We start from the raw sequence: 23,893 nt of genomic DNA on the forward strand, positions 1-23,893 counted from the left end.
AGTTTGCTTGAAAAATCTCAAATTCAGTTAATTTGTTTTGGGACAGAGTTGCTGCATCCCTCCCCTTTTACCAAAGAATTAAAATTGTTTTAATTACAAGGTAAAAAAAATATATGGCGTTTAGTTTGTTTAAAACGTCCTTATATTTTTTAGTTTAAATATGCGTCTTTGCATTTATTGGTTAATTTTGGCTTTAGAGGGAACACACGTGGAACTCTTTAAATAGATTCTTCTGAAATAATTTTTTGTTCACAGGATAATTTAAAATTATTTCTTTTCCTCTCAAGCCATTATTTGTGTTAAAAAACAGACTTTAAAATGATTTTACTTGAAATTTCGAAACTCTTAAAAATAAAAGTGCAATCATCAAATCCTAGATCATTTCTTTAAATTTTCCAGATTTGTACTTCGAAATTTATTAGTCAATTTAATTTATGTCTAAGAAATACCCATCAGCTACACCAAACATCAAGGTAGCGTTCCGACTCCTTTTTTTTTCTCCTTCCATTATTCACGGACAGTTAAGTGTCTACAAATAACTGCACTCATTAACAACATAATGCTTAAAATGGAATTTGATTACTTGAACTACATTGTTACAATGCTAAACAATGGTTTAACAAATTGAATTAGAAGTTAGAGCAGCGTTGCGTCTGGGATCAGTTCCAAATGCATTGAGGTGTCTCATTGATTTAGATGGTCGGTTGTTTTGATGTGTCACTTCAGTCTGGAGAAGTCGTAGGTCTCCCCTCATAGAATTTTAAATGAAATTTCACAATTAGGAAAAATAATGGAATGCATTTTGTTTAAAACAGGAAAACAGACTTTTAGAAACAGGAAAACGGATTGCATGAGCAATCTTGGTACGCAAAACGTCTCCCCCTTTATCAATGTACAAAATGTGAGCTGGCTGACTGACATTCCTGAAGCTTACATTTTTACGCTGTTGTAAAGAGGTTCCATGTAACTTTGTACAAAGTAAATTAAAGTGATTTATCTCATACAATGATTATATTTATCTTATACTATTATAATCTCGTACAAATTAAGTTAATATTTAAGTTATTTGTTTGTTTCTGAAACATGCAGAATGAAAAATCGATTCATAAATATCATTTAGTAATGTTTCCTTTATAACAGAATATATTTTTCAAACATATTCTGTTGCAAAAATTAAATACCTTTGGAAAAAAATTGTTAGTAGATAGAACAATGTTATATTGGTTAAACACGCAAAATAAAGTGCATACGCAATCTTGGTACGCAAAACATGTCCCCCTTTATCAATGTATAAAATATGAGATTCGGATAACTTACATTCCTGAAGCTCACATTTTTACGCTGTTGTAAAGAGGTTCCTTGTAACTTTGTACAAAGAAAATTAAAGTGATTTATCTCATACAATGATTATATTTATCTTGTACTATAATCTCGTACAAATTAAGTTAATATTTAAGTTATTTGTTTGTTTCTGAAACATGCGGAATATAAAATCGATTCATAAATATCATTTCGTAATGTTTCCTCTATAACAGAATATATTTTTCAAACATATTCTGTTACAAAAATGAAATACCTTTGTGAGAAATGTGTGTGTGGATAAAACAATTATATTGTTTAAACACGCAAAATAAAGTTCAGACGCAATCTTGGTAAGCAAAATGTGTCCTCCTTTATCAATGTACAAAATGTGAGTTTCGGCTGACTTACATTCCTGAAGCTCACATTTTTACGCTATTATAAAGAGGTTCCTTGTAACTTTGTACAAAGTTTTAGATGGATAAGTTTCACTCAGATGACTTACATGTTAAATCCATGAAGTTCATATCTTTACGTATTTGTAAAAACGTTTCTTGTTGCCTAGTACAAAGAGCTGAACTTTAGGGATGAATACCGGTAAGCTTCACTCGGATGACTTTTTCCTCTGAAGCTCACATCTTTACGCATGAAAAAAGTGCTCCTTGTTACCTTGTATAAAGATATGAGCTTCAGGGTTGAACATCAGTAAGCTTCACTCGGATAACTTACATACCTGAAGTTCACTTTTTTATGTATTTGTGAAAAGGTTCTTTGCCACCTTGTACAAAGAGGCGAGCTTTAGAGGTTAACAGCAGTGAACTTCACTCGGATGACTTATACCCATGAAGCTCACACTTTTATGCATGAAAAAAAGGTACCTTGCATAAAGATATGAGCGTTAGGGAAGAATATCAGTAAGCTTCACTCAGATGACTTACATCCCTGAAGCTGACAAATTTAAGCACGAAAGAAATGTTCCTTGTTACCTTATCTAAAGATATGAGCTTTAGAAATGTGCATCAGTGAGCTTCACTCGGATAACTTACATCCTAAAAACTTACACATTTACACATTGATAAAAAGCTTCCTTGTTAACCCTATCTAAAGATATGAGCTTCAGAAATGTGTATCAGTAAGCTTCACTCGGATAACTTATATTCCAAAAACTTACAGCTTTACACATTGATAAAAATCTTCCATGTTACCTTATATAATTTAATGATGTGAACTTATAAAAGTGAGTCAGCAAACTATACTTGGATTACTTACATCCCAGAAACTCACTTCTTTATCCATTGATGCATTTTCGAAACACTTGTGCGAAATTTATTTTGAAAAACGAATTAAATAGGTTAAGTCAGATTTTTAAAAATGAAATTGATTTGAAGAACTGATTTCTCACCTGTTGTAGAACAAGGTGGAAGTTGTGACAGTTGGTAAGTTGCTGTTGTTGGAACATTGGCTGAAGCAGATAGCGCCAACGGCGACGCACTGTTCGTTGAAGGCATGTAGCTGTTGTAACCTTGAGTGGCATAGTAAGAGTATCCACTTTGACTGTAGCCACCATATGAACTGTAGTCAACACCCTGCTTTAAATTAGAAAAATAAAAATAATAAAAACATCTGTAATGCTATTCCCATGCCCGAAAATATTTATTTGAAAAAAATATGTTACATTTTCTTTAATATAAACCAGTGGTTCTCAGAGTGGTACATATGGACCCTCCAAGGTTCTAATTTGACCCGCAGGTGGTTCATGTCAGTGGAAGAATAGTGCATGAGATGTAACTAGGTGATGAGGAGAGTAGATCCCATTTTTTCACCAACATTTTGATTTAATTGTACCTAATACAAATTTTAATAGCATAAATAATCTAACTGCATATTAATTTAATAATTCACCATCTTGCTCAAAGTGCGTCTAACTTTCTTTGTGCTTGTAATTTGCAAAAAAAAAAAAAAAAAAAATGCACATTTAATGCAGAAGCAAATTTATTTGCACACAATTTATCATCATCATCTTTTGCGATGATCAAACGAAGCGATTACTTTTTCAAACACTTCAAATTCTCGAAATAAAAAAGGAGCCTATATAAAAAGTAATGAGAAATACTTTGTCCTATGTCAATAAGATGCTCAATTCATGCTAATAAAGCTCACATTCACATCCAGTATTTTTTAATGACTTGTGATATGTTTTGATTATTTACTTAATTTATAAAAAATTGGTTAATTCTAATTTATTTTAATTTTAATTTTACTAAACTTATAACATTTTAGTGAATTCCGAATGTCTAAAAAATATCATGCTTCAAAGATCAGAGGAGACAACATCTCTATTCTCTGGAAGTTGCTTGCAACTTTTATTTTGTAATATAATTTTTATTTATTTAATAATATGCAACACTTAATGATTCATATCAAATTTTTAATTCAATTCTCATTGCTATGTAGGAGACCACAATGAGGACCACTAGACTGTAGAAAGTTATTTTATTAAATTAGCATGATGAACTTAATTTCTACTTAACGTAAGAAATAAAAAAGAGCAAAATACGGTAATTTAATTAAATTGGAGAGTTTTAATTTCGGAAAAAAAATTCCTTGCTTGTTGTAAAATATAAAGTGAATAAAAATAGAAAATCGTCAGAAACTTTAATTTCTGCATTCTATGATAGGGGAAGAAATTTAATGTTTATTTCAAGGGGTTTTTAAACACAAATAAAATCTATAGTTTCATTAAAATGCATGCTCTTAATACTACATGGAATCAACTGCAATGAGAAATTGATAATAATGTTTACCAGAGCCACTTTTTTAAAGATATATTCAGAAAGAAGTGCATTAATATTTCAAAGAAAATTTTAATTATCTAATTTAAAGTTATTTTCTTTTCTGTCATATTTAAATTTATAATATTGGACATAGTTAATGTAAGAAATATTTTTAAAAATACGTACATATTTGTTACTGGGAATTTTACTTTTACATATCCAAATAATGTAACAAAGTGGAATGATTTTAATTCTGACTTCTGTTAAAAATTGCAACAAATGGAATATGTTACTTTAAACGTTTAAAATCTAAAGTCTTTATCCAAAATACAAAAATCGATTCATCGAACAGCTTCTTTATGATTTCAAATTTAATTTACTGGTTTTGACTTTATAGACAAATAAAAACAAAATACCAAGTATTTTCACACATTTTTTAGCTAAAACAAAACATACTTGTTGAGAAGAATAGGATTGGGCGTTTGTTGCATTGCTAGGAAATCCCCCAGTTGTGTAAGCACCACCTGAAATCGAAAAAAAAAAAAAAGAATATTTCATGAAACAGAAACTTTAAATTTTTTTAGGAAATTAACTAACGCGTTTATTAATTTTTTAATATTATTTTTTAAAACTATTATAACTGAAATTTTCTTTTAAACATTTATGCATGTTTTTTTTTTTTTTTCAATCTTTATTTATTTATTTATTTATTTTTTTAATTTTATTTATTTTTTATTTTTTAAAAAAAATTAGCTTACTTTTCTCTTGAGTTTACGACAATACTGATGTCAACTTAGCATGTTGTAGCAATTTTATGATACCGCCGATCGATATTAATACTAAAAAAGGCTTTAATTCCAATAAAGCTTTCAGTCAATTAAACCTGACAACTGGACAGCATTTAGATATTTACCATAAACTTGATGATATCGAAACCAGAGATTTAAAGGGAAACTGTTTGAATTATGTAAAGTATTAACTAGTCAACAGTGGTTCATAACAGGTGGTACGCGGACCCCTCGTGGTTCGCGAAAACCTTCAATGCGCAGGTGGTTTACTACGAAAAGCTAAACGAAATTGTATTGATAGTGCTTGAATTTAATTGCGACAAAAGTTTGAGCAATACCGTATAATCCTACACTGAAACAGAAGTTTTGGAATACTTATTGAACTTCTTGTTATTTAAGTTTTTTCTTAGTTATAGATATCTAGTATCTGTATCTGATGTATCAGGTATACCTAGGTGTAGAATACATTCTGGGGTTTACAACTAATTTCTCAAAAGGGTTTCTGAATCTAGAGGTGGCATGAAGGATATCAGCCGTTTCTTCTAGTTTTTTTTCACATAGCAATTAGAATAAAGGATATCGGATGGTACAGTGTCGTGTGAGTACATTGGGTGAAGCAAAATGCCCCAATTCAGTAATTTTTCCAGATTTCGTTTAAAGCAATGTGGTCTTGCATAATTATGTTTCAGAACCAAGCTTTCAGGTTGAAAATCGCTGAAGTAAACTGGCCCGATTTGATTAATGATTTCCCTTTATTCCGGCCATTATGAGAAAAAAATCACGAAAATTTTACTCTGTTATCTAAAATGCCTTTTTCAGATGCTTTGTTCCAAAAGCAATTGATTATATTATTGCTTTGGGATTGAAACTTTGATCACTGTATGGCAAATGTTATTCATAATGAGGGTAATTTCATCATTGCTTAAAAGTAAAAATTTATTAACTTTGGAATTGAAAAAAAAAAAAAACGGCATTAATTTTGAGTCTCACTATATTGTAGGGTAAAATACACTCAAAAATCTGTCACGTGATTTAAAAATGAGAAGCACAAACTGCTTTAAATGCATTAAAATTCACCAAAAAACACTTTTATATTTCAACGATGAACCTCGAAAACAGAAATGCTAAAAAGCCCTTAATTAATTAGTTTCGACTACCACCCCTGTAAAGCAATAGATACGTCCGTTTCCGCCTATAAACAGGATATTAGCCTTTCCATATAACCGATGGTTAGACAGTTAATTCCTTATTCCTTTCCAATTTAATGCTTTTTATTGACACCTCAGGAATTTTAGAAATGTTTTCTTACCCAAAACCTTACATTCTTCAGTATGACTTTCTGCCCCTAAAACGGTAATCCGTATGCGCCCCTGAATACGAATCGTAACGAAAAGTTATACCGTTGGATTGCTGGGGGGGGGTCCATATTAATATAGTAATGAACTCCTTGATAAGGCGTTGTCTGACATTATGGGGGAAAAATCTTCTTTACAGAAAGCGCGAAAGATGCATGCATAGAATTCATTGCAATTCACTTGCATTTTCCTTAAAAGTAGGGCGAGAGCTGAAAAATCCCTTTTCAAAATGCAAGAAAATCTAAGGAAGCGTTACATAAAGAGTTAATTTGTTAATTTATTTTATTTATTTATTTATTTTTATTTATTTATTTATTTATTTATTAATTTATTTATTTATTTATTTATTTATTTATTTTTTGTAATTATGTTGATGTGATGTTTTTCTTTCTTTGGTATGCTATATTTTTTTTATTGTTTTTGTAACCTTTCGCGGTTGCTAAAGCAATGATGTTGGCAAATTGTATTGATCTATTATAGATCAGGGGGGCCACTCCCATAAGATCAAGGGCGCACCCCCCTAAATATCTAAATGTCGCAAAGTCCCCTCGAAAAAAGCAAGAGCCCCCCCCCCCCCCCTCTAAAATGAGAAAAATACTCCTCAAAACAACCTTCCCTAAAAATTTCAATGCCGCAGTCTGTGGCATATCCCCCCCTTCCCACCTTAGGTGGGCACCACCTCTGTATAAATGTAACGGTTTAGGGTCAAAATGTCGCCACCGAAATGTCGCGGGACATAATGTCGCTGTCAAAATGTCGCCGGCCTAAAATGTCGCCAGTCCAAAATGTCGCCGGTCCAAAATGTCGCCGGCCTAAAATGTCGCCAGTCCAAAATGTCGCCAGTCCAAAATGTCGCCGGTCCAAAATGTCGCTTGCCCAAAATGTCGCCAGGCCAAAATGTCGCCGGTCCAAAACGTCGCTTGCCTAAAATGTCGCCAGGCCAAAATGTCGCCAGTCCAAAATGTCGTCGGGTCAAAATGTCGCCGGGCCAAAATATCGCCAGTCCAAAATGTCGTCGGGCCAAAATGTCGCCAGTCCAAAATGTCACTGGTTCAAAATGTCGCCAGTCTAGGAAGTCGCCGGTTCAAAATTCGCTCATTCAGTCGATAAGAAAAATGGAAATGTATAACAGTGCTGTTAAACATCAAATTTGCAAATAAATGGTAACTGCCTTAAATGAATGTCTCCATTAAAAATGGAACTGAGAGAAATAAGTTTCTTGATAAATTCTAAAATTTTTCTGCCGTTTTGTTTCGTAACTATTGGCTGTTTTTCAGCAAATAAATATAGACTATAAGCAAACGCACTTTTCATTTTTTACGTTATCTTATTTCTTGTGATTCGCTATCTACCAACTGTAAAAAGTTTTGACGGCGTTCAGTTCTGACGTTCGCTGCATTGTTTTGAACTTTTCTTCAAGAATAGTACGTGTGTATGTTTCCGATTTTTTGCTGCCATTCTACCTAAAAACCTGCAGTAAGAATTGGAACGGTACTCGCAAGTACCCAAATGTGATTTATGGCTGAGTGGTTTTTTGCGTCAATTCGTTCAAGATAGTGAAGCAACTGAACGTTTCCATCGATTTTCATGACTGACAGTTCTCAAAAAATGATGACTGGAATCAAATAAAATGTTAGGATGCAGCAGGTGGACAGATGTCGGAGCCAATAACACCAGAGGCAGGTGCAATAGAATGTTTTTTCCCTTTCTTTTTTATTATTCGTGACTGATATATCTCAAGAAGTGATACAAGGATTCAGACAAAATTTGGTCTACAGGTATATCTTAAATGGCGAGTTGCTTATTTATTTTTGGCTTCAATCATCCCAAAAGGATGGCGCACAGAATAATTTTCCGCGGTTTATGTGACTGCTATATCTCAAGAAGTAAGATTTTCGTTATCGTTTGCGTGAGTAAGTGTAGTTAAATAAATGATGAAAAATAAACTAAGTTTAAATATATCACTCAAGAGAGAGAGAGAGAAAGAGAGGGGGGGTTAAAAGAGAGAGAGAGGACTATTTTATATATCAGTGCTACAGGGTCGGAGGGAAAAATGGCTGACTCTTGCCTTGGGAGTTTTGGAGCCTTCGATTCCAACTCCTTCACCCCAAAATCAGATTGACATCTTTTCTAACACTGTAAAAAAAATTCGGACGCGCTGCAGGAAAATAATGAGCTACTAATGTGTCTAACATCTGCAAGTAACATATCTTGCAAATAACAGGCAGGTTTTTCGCTAAAACTCAGTAACCTTCCTGAAAATATTCTGGCATCTTTCTGAAGAGTTCAGTAATTTCCCCGATCAAAGCCATTTGTGTCTTTGGAACCTTTAGAGAAAACTTTAGTAAGTTTAATATAATAGCTTGACACCTTCCTGTTTTCCAAAAGATTGCCTAAAGCATTATTGAAAACATGACCAAAGCTAAGACAGAATTGCAGGCAAGCGCCACGAATCTAACTCGAAAGCAGTTCTTGCAAAGCTACTGAATCCAGATACTTATTCACTCTTATTGGGAGCTTTGTCAATCTAAACGGGCCGTAATTGAACTAAAGCCAATAAAATTATTAAATACGCTCAGTTAACCTTTAAACTGGTAGCTTTAAGTATTTTTCACAACAGTGAGTAGTCTGCACTTGTGCAACTTGTAACAATTCAGGAAACCTTTTGACAAATATACTTGATTTTCTCAGGAAGTGGATAAAAACCTGTGAAATCCTGAAATATTCCACGGAAATAATCAGTAACGTTTCGGAATTTTTTTTACAGTGAGCTGCGCTAGCACTGGCACACCTGCGCCCTTTGAAGGAAAATGACCAACTCTGACTCTTGGAATTTCAAACCTTTGACTCCAGACTCCGACTCCGATGCTTTTACTTCAAACTTAGTTCGATTCTGACTTCGAGCGCGCAGCCTTTTTCTATAAAGTTGTTCTTGTTTTACCAGGGGTTTTAAAGGGTTGTTGTCGGAATTTTGAAAAAAATACTTACTGCTAAAACTTTGTTTAAGGTTTCGAACTTAAATGATCCTAATATCAGGTTTCTATATTTTCACTTCACGTACATTATTATTGTTTTTTCTTTATCACGTTTGTCGTAAATGACAAAAACAAAGGGTACCCAACATTCGATGATTCTGCCCCACAATTGAAAATTCTTTTAAAAGCTTTGCATACATGCTGAAATCAATTACAAATACTTTATTTGTTAAAAATACGACTCGAAAATGGCAAGAGATGCAAATTTGAATTTGTTGTGATTTTTCCGATCACCAGCCAACAATGAAATCGCAACAAACGTGAAAAGAATTAGACTTCATATTAAAATGGGCTTAAAAAAGGTTATTATTCCAGCTCTATATATGGTTTGGTATTTCAAAAAGAACAATATATTAATGATGATAATCCTCATATAAATAATAGCCAATGATCGAGTAACCCGCGTGTTTCAACAGTGAAACTCGCACCACGGCATGAAAATTTGATATTATGTTTCCGTAATGTTTAACATTCAGGGAAAGGCTGAACTCGTAACAGAACGAATGAAGAAACGAAAAAATGGTCAACAATGAACGCTACCTACTGGAGTTTAGGGTTAATTTACTGGAGTTAAGTTAACCATTTCAACTATCAAAATATCACCAAACAGGCAATGGCTTCGTTCAAATGTAATTTCACCCGTCCTACATTGACGGGCGATTTTCTAGTAATAATTTAATGAATAAATTGTTCTTGAAAGGAATCGATCTTTCGAGTAGCTAATTTTTACTGCAAAAATTGTGAAAGAATGCGAATTCAGATTTTAATATCCCCGGTAATTAAAATTCTACAGAAAAAGAGGAAAATTTGACTAATTTATTTTTTGATATCTTGCTCAATCGCTCTCTTTCTCTCTTGCCTGATCTTGAGACGATCTAAAGGAAATATTTAAATTTAATGTTTATTTAAGTACGCTATGACTCGCGCAATTAATTAAAAAATCATTTTAGTATCATAATAGTTCCTGTTTCCGTTTAGTTTTACTTCCATAGCAATTTTTTTGTCTGAATCCTTGCATTACGTCTTGAAATATAGCAGTCATATTAAATAAGAAAGAGAATTCCGTTGCACAATCCTCACGTACGTTTACGTATGCAATAATATGCAGAAAAACGTATGTTTTCCTGTATACTATTGACTTTCTAGAATATGTCTGACGTTTACAAATTAAGACAGAAGACAATTTTTAAGGAACTTACTTTGAAAGGCAATTAGCATTCTTTCGCAACTTTTATGCTGAAAACAATCGACGTACATTTAAATTTTTCGTATCATTTGAACGAGAAAATTTGGCCCGGCGACATTTCGGACTGGCGACATTTTAGCCCGACGGCATTTTGGTCCAGCGACATTTTGGTCCAGCGACATTTTGGACCGGCGACATTTCGAACTGGCGACATTTTGGCCCGGCGACATTTTGGGCTGGCGACATTTTTGACCGACGACATTTTGGCCCAGTGACATTTTTGACCAGCGACATTTTGGCCTAGCGACATTTTGGACCTGCGACATTTTGGACCGGCGACATTTTGGACCGGCGACATTTCGGCCGCGACATTTTGTCCCGCGACGTTTTGGCCGCGACATGTTGGGCGTATACCAAATGTAACATGATAAACTCTTAAATGTAACCTTTTGATATTAGTTTTAATAAAAAAAGAAAGAAACTTGTTATTTACTTTTAAGGATCTTAAATAAGTTTTAAAAACAAACCAAGTGATCAAATCAATTTAATAAGGTTAATTAAGTATAATATCGTGATAAAAAGAAGTGTTTCCTGTTTCTAAAATATAGAAATGGTATGTGTAAGCAAAGGAGAAATTTTTAAAGCGATGAATTAAAATCCGCCGTCTTGGCAAATGAGAGAAAGAACGTCGCTGAATAACGCAACGAAAAAAGTACGAAAAAAAAATCCCCCTTTTTTTACGTAGAAATAGAAAAAATTGCAAAAACGAAAAATAAATGAAACAACTCGAGAGATTAAAATAAACAGTCGGCGGCACGTTAAGAGATAAATCCGTGCCACTTTGAGAATTACGGTAAACATCTCCCTTAGAACCATCCATCAGATATTTTTCACGCCTAACTCAAGAATACGCTGGCATTGCACCGCGGTTTCCCCCCTTTTTTTCTTAACTTTTCTTTTTGAAACAAACCTAATTGCCCGGAACTAATAGATGCTCCTCTGTTTCTTAATTGAAATACTCCTTGTTGAATGGTTCGGGTCTTATACGTCAGAGCAGTTTCACGTCGATTTAAACAAAGGAAAATTCAGAAATTAGCTAATATTGAAAACAGAAAGTGATATTTACAACAACAGAAAACATAGTAATCGTATTTTAAACATTTATATAGTGGAAACCTGTGTATAACAATACTGGCTATAACAATAAACCTGTCTATTACGATATCTTCCGTGGTCCCGCCAGCAATATATCAGCATTAATAATCAAACTGTCTATAACGATGACCTGTCTATAACAATACTCTTTTTTAGGTCCCAACAGCATCGTTGTAGACAGGTTTTACTGTAGTATTTTTTACTCAATGAAGAAATGTAACATTAGTTTTTTAGAATTGTAAATAAACATTTATAATTATATGTAAAGTATAATTATTATGTTTAGTTTTCCCTTAGATTTCTTGCGCACTGCAAATACAATTTGTGTCCTTTCTTTTCTTACCAAAAAAAAAAGGAAAAAAACTTGCATTCTAGGACCGTTAAAAAATGTGAGGACCGTCAAACACTTGCGAAAAAGTTTTGCGAACGGCTGAGAGTTTTTTTTTCTCTCTCTGTTTTTGCAAAATAATAATAATAGTAATTAAATTAATAAATACAGAAATCAAGCTTGATTTGGCGTTAACAAGGGCGTCCATGTGCAAAATTTTAAGGGGGGGGGGCTCAGATATTTTCCCTATGGTTTAGCAGGATATTTTCCCCAAAGAAACCGATTTCAGTACAGATTAGAGTTATTAAAATTTGATATTTTCAATAACTTATTCACTATAGGCTGGAAAAGAAATGTTTTTTTCATTTCTGCAAAGGAAAATGTACTAAAAACAAGGAAGTTCTAATTTTAAAAGGGGGGGGGGGGCTTGAGCCCCACTTGCCCTCCCTTTATGGGAGCCCTTGGGCGTTAAAGAATCTCAAGGATTCTTTGCGAACCGGTCAAATTTACGGGCCCACCAAACTACCGATTGAGAATCGCTGCCCTAGAAAGGAGTTTTCAACCTCAAGGATCACTGTATAAAAAAACATGGAGTAACTGAAGACTCAAGGAACGAAAGGTTTGAGGCTCGATGGCAAAGATAGTTTCAGGCTCGATGTCGAAAGATGCTTATAGTTTGGCTCTGATTAGTTTGAGTAATGACCTTGGCAATGGTTACCTCTTTTGGGGTAGTAATAAGGAAGTATAATTGGAGCTGAGATGAGTTATATTACTTTCGTAAGAGTTTACCGATACAGACTTGAGCTTCGATTTCAGTGATCACTATGTAATGTGTGGAAGCTGTATCCATCACTGGATCTTTCATAGGAATAGTTATGATTTCGATACTCAATATCATCGTGTCGTCTTTTCACTATTTGGGGAAATGAGTTCGGTTTTCATCAATAAAGTACGTACAAGTATAAGCAGTTCGTACCACAAATACAGGATTTATGCTCTCGTTTCAGGTTTTTCAATCTCCGAATTTATACCTCATCCAAACATGTGACCATCATCATAAAATCAGATATTGGGAGAATGGGTCCTCATTAGACATATTTTTCGAGTCCTTTCTTTTTAGAGCATTAGTTGGAAGTTGTGAATTTTGAGCAAACGTCATTTGCTTCGGATGAAGAAAACTAGTTTTGTCTTCCTTTCTGAACTAATGACTCTAGAGTCGGACATTAGTATTTCAATGTAATAAGAAAGTTAAATGTGAGCTACTTTTGCATTCACATGCAAGGGCGCTCATATAGGGGGGCCAGGGGGGTCTCGAGCCCGTTTTTAGAAATTAGAACTTCCTTGTTTTTAGTATTTTTTTCTTTGCAAAAATGTAAAAATATTTCTTCTCCAGCCATTAATGACTAAGCAATTAAAAATGTCCAATTTTAATGACTCTAATCTGTCCTGAAATTGGTTTTCATGGGGAAAATATCACGCTAAAACCATGGTTGAAATATCTAAGCCCCCCCCTTACAATTTTGCATGTGGGCGCCCATGTTCACATGATACTTATGACTACTAATTTGAAAAAATACTCCCCACTCCCGAAGAAAATAAAGATTGAAAGAAAGAAAGATTGAAAGAAAGAAAGATAAAAGAGACGAAAATTAAAAAAAACTCTGAAAATTCGACATCAATTTTTGAAATAACCAGTTTCATTTTTCTTACAAAATTTTCTGCTTGTTCGAGAGCAATTACCATCAAATTTCAACCACATCTTAATTTTGAAGGTTAAAACTGTTTGAAAGTACTTTCATTAGACTCGCAAAGTATCCATAAAAAGACTTAAAGATGCAATACTTATACAGGACGACAAGAAATAACTTAGACACACATGATACATCATAACTTTAATGCTATTGAAAATATTACGACCCAACTTCAAAATTAATATGAATGCATCATTGCGTCTAATATATTCACAAATTTTCAAAGTGGCAACCTTTAGTCTTAATACTGAGTATTAAACGTGTCACAAAATTTTCAGCTAAGAGTCGCAACTCACTGATATTTTATCCCAAGCCTTACATAAGAATTTCTTTAGGGATGCGAGTTTTATGAGGTTTAGCACACACCCTTGTCTTAGACCAAACAGAATAATAAATTGGGTTCAAATCTGGGGAATGCGGTGGCCATTCTTAAGCTCCAATGAAATCCCCAAAAATGTACCTTGCACCAAGTGTCTTGAGTGCTTTTAGCTCTGTGTGCAGGTGCGGAATCCTGTTGGAAGGTCCATCTTTTGTTTCCAAAGAACTTTAGCGACCAAGGTAAGACAACAGCTTCCGTTTGTTATGTTTCTTGATTAATCTTAACGCCTTGATCAACAAAAACAAGTTATATTTTCCTTTTCCTACTAGCATATATCCCACCCCAAACCATTAGATCAGGGTCGTTGACGCCGTTCAACAATGCAAGAAGGGAAGAAGGTCTTGGAGACAAGGATGTGTGCTAAACCCCATAAAACTTTGACATCCCTAAAGAAATCCTTGTTCAAGGAATGGGTAAAATATCGGTGAGTTGCAGCCCAATAACCGAAAATTTAGTGACACGTTTAAAGCTCTGTATTAAGGTCAAAGGCAGCCACTTTGAAAATTAGTAAATATAGTAGACGAAATAATGTATTCATATTAGTCACAATATTTTCATTAGCATTAAAATTATAATGTACTATGCGTGCCCAAGTTATTTCTTGTTACCCTGTGTATACGTACATAGATACAAGAAAAGAGGTACATCATCTTAACATCAGATCATGTGCAAAATTGAAAAGAAAATAAAATCCTTAAATACAGTGAAATCCTTTGTAACGAATACCACTACAACGAAATATCCACTTCAACGAAATAAATTTTCAGACCCAAATTAATTACCATTAGATTACTTAGATTCTATGAATACGAAATTTCCGTTACAATGAACAAAATTTTTGGTCCCCTGGATTTCGTTGTGACGGGATTTCACTGTATTGTTATTTGCAAACGAAAAGTCTACGAAAAGAAATTCCGAGTGAAAAAGTTCCCACACTTGAAACCATATCAAAATCAACTATTTAATTTTCCTTGAAACTTATACGCCCTAAATACCCAGACGAAATCAAATACTGCATAAAAGAGATTCAAGTGCTACCTTCTGTCGGAAGAAGAATAAAAACTTATTTATATTAACTTCGGAATCAACAATGCGGCTGAATTCTTTCATGAAGTAACGCAACAACAAAAATGGAAGTAAGACATAAGCTTTGTGCTGTCATGTTAATTTCATGGACCATTAAACGCATTGACAGAACCGGGAAAAATGCTCAATCTCTTCATCATGTGGCAAGATGAAATGAAAAAATAGGGAAGAAATATAACTGGTTTATTTGGTTGTTGTTAAATTGTTCCTTTTGCTCGCAGATCTTTATTTAATTTTTAAGAATTATTTTCTTGATATCTGTATCTGTACCTAGTGATTATGTTCCTTTCCTAGGTTTCGATACATTTACTTTCTGAATTGGCAAAAAAAAAAAAAAAAAAAAAAACAGAATTTTTGTCAACTAAACAATTTTATTATGTCGCAGATTCTCATTTAGTTGTTAAATTGCTCTCTTGCTAGTTGATACCGAAATTGTTGAGGCAGTTTATTGGTTACCAAAGGCATTTTCTCGGGGTTTTCAACCAGCCAAGCTAAAAGGCAACCTTTTTTTTTTTTTTTTTTTTTGTAAAAAGAGAAATATATATATATATATATATATATATACGAAACATTTTCCTCAATTCAAAATTTTCATTGTGTTGCATGCTGACAAGGAAAAGAAAGTAAAACAATGTAGAGAATTTTTTGGATACATTAAAAGCTTTGCTCATATGTTCACATATGCTTCGAAATTCTTTCACAATCATCAATCTATATTCATAAAGCAATTTTCATTAAAAATGTCCACGTGGTCAATGCTAACAAATTTTATTTCTGCTTCTTTTCTCATTATGCTGTAAGTGAATAGCTTTCCAACTCAAAAGTAGAACAAAAGCAGTTAACAAGAATTTAATGCTAACATCTTCGATAGCTCTCATTGTGGGTTGATACAATGTTCGTTTCAAAAGTAAGCATGAATTTAACAAGTTTTTTTTTTCAAAATATTTTTGTTTTGTTTTTTTAAATTCATTTTTAAGCCACATAGCTGAAAAATACGAGAAATAAATAATGAGAATAATAATTCACTTTATTTTATGACATAAAGTATCATATAATTCATGATCAAATAAAAATAAATTATGTCTAAAATTTAAAGGAGAAGAAGTCTGTGTCTCACAAATATTAACATTTTTCCAATGTTAAAAAATTATTGAAAATGATGTACAGAAAACTAAGCCTTACCGTAAGAATAAGGATTCTGTGATGTTTGTGTGCCGTTTCCAGCTGGGAAATGCGAACTGTATGGATTTAGATACGCACTTTGTGGTAGGCTATTGCTGTTACTTTTTCCATTTTGACTCAAACCACGACCTCCTAAACACAAGAAAATTTATTATTATTACGTGCGAATGCATGTTTTTACTTCCTTTTACATAAAAAGAAGTATTGTATTTCGCAAAAAAATGTTCACTCAAAAATCGATCTTAATTTTCATTTTGCTCACCCCCGAATGAATGTTGAGTTGTTTTTCGACCCGACCACACATACATATGTACCTAAGAACGCATAGACGCCCGAAATATCCATTTTGACATTTCCCGAGTTAATTACAGCGAGTTTTCTCGTGACGTCTGTATGTACGTATGTATGCGCGTATGTATGTTGCATTACTCAAGAACGGTAGGTCTTCGAAAGTTGAAATTTGGTACGTAGACTCCTAGTGGGGTCAAGTTGTGCACCTTTCCTTTTGGTTGCTTTCGATTGTTTCTAAAGGGGTCTTTTGCACCTTTTTGGGCGGGAAATCATTGTTAATTTCGATGCAAACTCAAGTGATGTTATAATTTGGCGGACACTTGGCGATATATCGCTAGTCTTTTGGTCACCAAGTTTGGCGACAAATTTGGCGATTTTTAAAATTTTTAATCTGGTTTTAATTTGGCCAGTGTTGGTGATATTTCGAGAGTTAATTATTGAATCACATTAAAATTACAATAATGGGGAAATAACATTAAATTGGTGTAAAAGGGAGTCATGTGATGCACATATCAGCTCGTTTATAGTCATTTGGAAAAACAGTTTTGATTTCCGCAGTGTTGTGTTTTTTTTATGGCATTAAATCTCTTTATATGCTGCTAAAATTTTTAAAGGCTATTAGATAATCTTCTGGCTAATTATTTGATAGGTTAATTTGAATTACACCACAATTTTGTGATACTGCTCATGATCGAATTTATACAGCTTTTGCAGTTTTCTAAAAGTTGTTTCCTAGAAATCTGGTTCAACCATATTCATAAGATTCAAGAAGCAATAATGTAGTCTCAACGAATGCTCACATCGTCGTTTTGTGCGAAACGAATTAATGCAGAAAAAATATGTTTTTCCAATTAAAGTGCATTACAGCATATATTGGTACAAAACATTTTCGATCCAATCAAAATAATTTAATTTTCTTTACTTTATTAAGAACTAAACGCAACAACTACTTTTGGACTACAATAAAAAAAAATCGGTTTTTGATGCCAAAAAAAGAAAAAAATGAAAGAATAGAAAAAAAAAAAGAAAGAACAGAAAGAAAGAAAGAAAGAAAAAGAAAGAAAAAGGAAAGAAGTAAAGAAAAAACTTAATCACAATAATTGATTTTTTTTTCCTTTGACGAAAAGAAAATCCCTTAAATTTATCAACTAATTCTTCAAGAAAAAAAATAAATAGATTACAATGATAACTGCAGCGGGACGAGAATTGCAGTGGATAGTATTGCTTGTAAACTATCATTGCGAAATGAAAATTAAGCATTATAAATTATTACCTGATACTCCATAAGATTGCGATAGGACTCCGTACGCCGTGGCTTGACTGGCTTGATTGTAAAAATTAGATGCGGCTTGCATTGAATACGCTGAGTTTTGAGCTCCAAATTGTGGATAGGCTTGCATGCTGCTGGAAATAACAAACGGAGTATAAAAATGAAATTCCAAATGATTTTAACACATGACTTAGTTTTCAGATGAAATGCTTCAGCAATTAAATTCCACAATGCTATGATGCTTAGTGAAGATACAATATTGGCAAAATGAGAGCACAATATACAGTAAAACCCCTTCTAACAGACACCTCTCAAGTGCGGTCACCCCTCGTACACGGACATTTTTTAATTCCCCGATTCCAACGCAAATAACATTATTAAAGCCCTGTCCAGCGGACACACCTCTATTGTGGGCGAAAAAATTTGTCCCGTTAGTGTCCGCATTAGAGAGCTTTTACTGTATACCACAATGTTTTAAAATTTGAAAACTACTAAAGTATTTAAAAACCCTTGCACTTTTTTTAAGTATAATAATTTAAATGTTTTACCTTTTAAAACAATTTTGTGCTTTTGAAATTCTTACCCCAATCCGAGCATTAATTCTTCCCTTCGTATTAACAGTTGTTCCAAGATTTGTAAATCAGCCAACATCCACTATTTGGCCACTTTCCATCTTAATTTCACGTTTAGTTTTCTCACTTATTCGCATTGTTTCGGTCTTGCTTTTATTTATTTCTAATCCTACAGTCTCCGCCTTTTTTACAAAACATTTCTCTTATGTTGCATATCCTAAAATAGTTTGGCAAATAAGACAATGTCATTGGCATACACTAAATCTTAAAGCACTCTCATTATCAGGGACAGAGCAATTAGCATCATACAAAATCTTAAAATACTGTAGAGTTCCATCTTAGTCCACCTTTTGCACCTTTGATTATATTTATCTCTATCCAACCAACTATAGAGTTATGAATTATACCCTTAACATAACACACCCCTGATATTTATCCCGAAGTTTTTGAAATAAAATCTCCGGAACCGTTTTGAAAATAAAAACAGCAATTTACTGAAAGTTATTTATTTAAACATTAGCAGAATGATGGTTTGCTCAGCTACACAATAGATACATTTTATTTTCAAACTAGTGGTACCCGTACGGCTTTGCCCATAGTAGAAAATTAAAAGGTCATTTGGTTCGCCTGTATATTTACAAATAATGGATGATGAATTTCTCGTCAATTGGCTATGTTCATTCGTTCTCCCATGTTACGGTTCTACGTCATGATAATTTCGTAATTTACTCGTCCATCTTATGATATTTGCTTCGGAAAATATTCTTAAAATTGAAATAAAAAAAGAACAAAATCGAATATTCGAAAAATCGCTTCGCACTCAAATCGAGGTGCACACCCCCATGCTACAGACTAACTTTGTGCCATGAAAATCGGCCGAACGGTCTAGGCGCAATGCGCGTCACAGACATCCAGGCAGATATTCGGACAGAGAGACTTTCAGCTTTATTATTAGTAAAGATAAAGATAATTATTTTAAACAGTAAAAAGGAGTGTGGGAATTAGTGTACAATCTAAGTAGTGACAATATGTTCCAAAGTCGTCGGTGGTTTACGTTATACAGGAAAGTGGACTATTTTCAGTTCAAGAAAGTTTTTTTTTCAAGCGAAGTAGTAATAATATTGATTATTACTTCAGATTCTCCCATTAAGGTTGCGTTCGATGAGCACGACCGAGAGCGACCGGTTAGTTAATCACGTGACAACTAATGAGCACGTGCTCCAATCAACCAATCAATTGCTTAGAATGGTAACCAGTGAGGTAACCGGTTGATCATAGAACGCTGCGGTAAGTCACCGGTTACTTACCGATCGACCGGTGAGGTTCGTCGAACGCACCCTTAGTGACCCATGGTTAATTATTGGATTTCATACTAATTAATATAATTGGAAAAAAATCTTTTCCTCGAATATTCCAATCTTATATAGCTGTGAATAATTTCAGTAGAAAAAAATATTTTGCTAGCCGAAAATGCTTTTGCAAACTTTTTGGTTGCATGATCTAAAAAAAAAGGAGGAAAACTACACTAACCTGCTGTAATAGGATGATGGATAGGAACCAGTAAAATCCAGTGCTGCTGCTCCTTTTCCTGGGCTTATATCACCTGAGAAGAAAATTTAATTTTATATAAGCATTTAATAAGTTATACACATAATTTCATTTTTTTGCAACTTATTTAGAAGTAGAATAAATGTTTTATTGTAAACTCGATTGTCACCATAGGCGCGCATCAAAATGAAATAAAGCAAAATTATGAAAAAAGTTGTTTTACTTTTATTCGAACTAGAATTTTACTGTCATATCATAATAAATTCAAATTGTCAACTTAAAACATTCATCGCTCAAGTGAGCTTTTAAATATCATGAGCATAAAACTTTAATTTGCAGAGTTATGAATTTTTGCTGTCATTGTGAGCTCCATGTGTTACCCTAATTCTTATTCATATTCAATTAACATGTAGTAGAATTTATTTATTTATTTATTTATTTATTTTTTGACAGGAATCAGACAGTGCAAGCTTGTTTTGAAACAATCATGGGGTTTAAGAAATAAAGGGAAAATATATCTCTACAATATATATATATATATATATATATGTGTGTGTGTGTGTGTGTGTGTGTGTGTGTGTGTGTGTGTGTGTGTGTGTAACTTAACTTTATAATTTAGTTAGAGACTTAAATAAATTAAACATAATTTATTAAGCCATGTAAGTATTAATATTTTCGATATTTAGTCCTCTTCTAAAAAATTCGTTGAAATTTCATGAAATCCAGATTTAAAGAGTTTGTTTGGGATGTATGCTACTTAGAAACAATCCAAGGAAACATTAAACATGTAACACCTTTCTAAAACAGGAAATTGAATTAAAATTTTGAAAACGCGAAGTGTTTGGCTCATATAAAGTGAAAAAGAAACACAAAATCAAATTTGCAAAATTGAGATTTTTTGAAAATTCATGCTTGTTTATGTTATTGGCTAGTATTTTTACTAGCACAAAGGTATTCATTCATTTCTTATTACTAACATTCGTATTCAACTAAAAAATCTTCCAATTATCATCTTTTAACTCGCAACGTATTTCAACAGAGGAATAGCATAAAGTGCAGGTCATCATTTAGGGGGTAGGAATGGGTAATCCCCCCCCCTTGGACATTTAAAATGTCGTCTTCCTACATATGTGTAGTGTGCACGTAATTTGCTATTTTTTTTTTCTGACATTGAATATTAAAGTACCCTTTGACCCGCTCCATACAAAACTTTGAAATGACCTAACTGATGAAATGTACCCAATGTTTTTGTAAATACTAATATAATGTAAATGTTGCTTTGTTATGTTGCAAAAATAAATTGATAGTTCATAATGCTCATTTAAAGATTTCAGTTGAGAAAAATCCCAAAAATGAGTTGTATCAATTATTCGAGATTACGAAACATTTTATTTTTTGCCGGAAATACATGCTGTGCTGAAACGTACATTTTATTCTTAAAGTTTCATATCTATAGCTTTGTAATAACTTAACTAGTTAAGTCTTTCTACAAAGCTACGAAAGCTAGAAAGTTTCGAAATCCTCAAATTGGTTTCATTGTTATATCAGTACTCTTATCTAAATTTCACTCATATTGTTGCATTTTTAAAAGGGAGGAGGAGGAGGTCTCTCAAAATCAGAAACACTTTTTTTCTTGTATCGTTATGTTATCTTCATTTAAATTGGTATTTCCTAATAAATTTAAAAATAAGTATCAAAGGAATATTGAATTTGTATACTTAAAATTTTGAGATAGAATCTTTCTTGAAAATGACCGAATTTTTTCAGTTTTTCGTTTTAAAGATCAAAACATTGTTTTCTTTTTACTTCGAAACAGCTAACTTTAATTTATTTCTAAAATTACTCTTTAAAAAAGTAATTAAAAGATTGAATCAATTTATTTATAATGCAATAAAAAAAAATTTGTTTTAGTCAAAAATATTTATAAACTCTAGCATTCATCTAAAAATGTTAAGTTAACTTGAGAAACTAAATAAAAAAATTGAATTTTATCAAATAAGTTTATTTTCGAAACCTCAAATTAGCTTTATTTTTATATTTTTACCTGTGTAATTTGCTAAAGAATCTGTTGTGGGGTATCCAGAATCTAAGTGGGATCCGTCTGGGCCGGCCAAATGCTCTACTTTCACTAGAAAGTATACAAAAAAAGTAGAGTTAAAAAAATGTCTGGAACCTGTGCTTTTTAAAAGATTTTACATTTATTGGAAGATTTTGGAAGATTCTTTCTGTTAAGCTTATAAATGTTTCGGGAAAATATATAGTACAGCTTACTGTTGTCAATTTTTTAAAGAGCAGGAAAAGTTACTAATAGAAAGGTTTTGAATAGGGATACATTGGCTCTTTGCGACTATTTAACTATGAGCTAGCTGCCTGCAATCAAGGATTGCAGTTAGGTTTTGAAACATTGGCGTTTATTTATTTATTTTAGTAATGCTCTTTTAGTTTTTAACCACAACATTGTTTTTCTATTAGAATTTCTACGCTTTACAGTTGCTTACTCCACTTATTTGAAGGTTTAATTTGTGCAAATTTCAGTCTATACATTTCCAGGGGTGTCTTTTCATAATAAATATGCAAAACGAGCACCAATACGTTGTAATACTTTAAAAGTTATACCATAGCACATGAATCAGTCATAAAAAACCAACAAATTATCTATGCAGTAAAAAAAAATGTGCGCAGTTGAAATAATATCAAACAAAAGATAGTGTCACAAAAATTGCGACATTACAAAAACATATTAAAAATGAATTTATTAAACTACCTTTAGAAATAAATTCTTAAGTTAGTTGGAGTTTAACGAATAATCATTTGTTATTATTGTCTCTCGATATTAAAAGTTAAATAATGATTCAAAAATACATAAAAATTACAAATGCAAAAGTACCAATCTTACAGAAATTGCAAAAAAGGAAAATCGAAAAACTGCTCAAATAAAAAACTTAATCGATATCGAAAAAAAGTATATATTTTATTATGTTAACCCAATGATAAAAAACAAACTACATTATATGGTACACGCATCTAGAGACTAGGTGAGAACGTTGTCAGTGCTGCGCTTCTAAATAAATATTTGTTTAAACAGCTTTAACCTCCGATACCTCTATTTTGTCAATCGTTTGTCCTAGATACATACTTACAATCCCAATTGTAAAAATTGTCCAAAAAAGATATACTTGATACTATATACGTTTGAAGCGAAAAAAAAATAGTGAAATAATATGAAATTAACTTTTTGTACGGCCCCTAGGTCCGTCCCTGAAAGTTTATTTCAGGACATCACAAGCATAAAAAGCAATTCGAACACAAAAATATTGACACTAATACCAACAATATTCACCGAGATATGAAACGCATCATTTTGTAACTTGCACCAGTTTACACTTGTAGTTTTTAAGATCTGTACTTCAGTGTCAGAATGACGTGATTCTCATTATGCTAATTTTATAGGAGATAGGAAAAACTTTTTTTCTGGCACATGCAAAGGATGGGCCGAGAGCTCTTTTAACCCTGGTAAAAAATTGAAAAAAAAAATTATTTTAAAGACTTATGTTCTTATGATTCGATGCGGAATAAGCCTCTACTTACAATGCACTAATAAACGAAAAATCGCAATTTTTGAACTTACATCACTCTGGCTCTGAAATACAGATATTAGAGCTTAATAAATTTGATTTTTTTTACTAAAATTGTAGTGTGCGTTTTTTGTGTTTTTACGTATCATAGTGTTGTATGTTCCTTCAGTTTCCAGAAACAATAAATATAAACCGATTTTTTGCTTAAATAAATACCATAATCGGTGTTCTTCGTGAAGGACGATATGTTTCCATCTCATTTTCAGCAAAGTCCCTCATAATTTTGAACTTAAAATATCTCCTTGAATCGTGTTTAAGC

The 23,893-nt window shown here is 32.7% G+C and overlaps 1 protein-coding gene across 1 annotated transcript in view; it reads right to left on the reverse strand.

Annotated features, from left to right (window-relative positions):
* The window catches only part of LOC129227394 (eyes absent homolog 1-like), a 155,123-nt gene that overhangs the window by 51,138 nt on the left and 80,092 nt on the right, over nucleotides 1-23,893 (reverse strand). Inside the window, exons 5-10 of the mRNA XM_054861945.1 lie at nucleotides 22,044-22,127; nucleotides 19,982-20,054; nucleotides 17,883-18,013; nucleotides 16,319-16,450; nucleotides 4,530-4,597; nucleotides 2,702-2,885 (exon numbers count right to left, since the gene is read on the reverse strand). Of these exons, the coding sequence (XP_054717920.1) occupies nucleotides 2,702-2,885; nucleotides 4,530-4,597; nucleotides 16,319-16,450; nucleotides 17,883-18,013; nucleotides 19,982-20,054; nucleotides 22,044-22,127 (672 nt within the window). The remainder of the gene's footprint in view (nucleotides 1-2,701; nucleotides 2,886-4,529; nucleotides 4,598-16,318; nucleotides 16,451-17,882; nucleotides 18,014-19,981; nucleotides 20,055-22,043; nucleotides 22,128-23,893) is intronic.

The sequence above is a fragment of the Uloborus diversus genome, chromosome 8, assembly GCF_026930045.1.
Source record: "Uloborus diversus isolate 005 chromosome 8, Udiv.v.3.1, whole genome shotgun sequence".
Lineage (NCBI taxonomy): Eukaryota > Metazoa > Arthropoda > Arachnida > Araneae > Uloboridae > Uloborus > Uloborus diversus.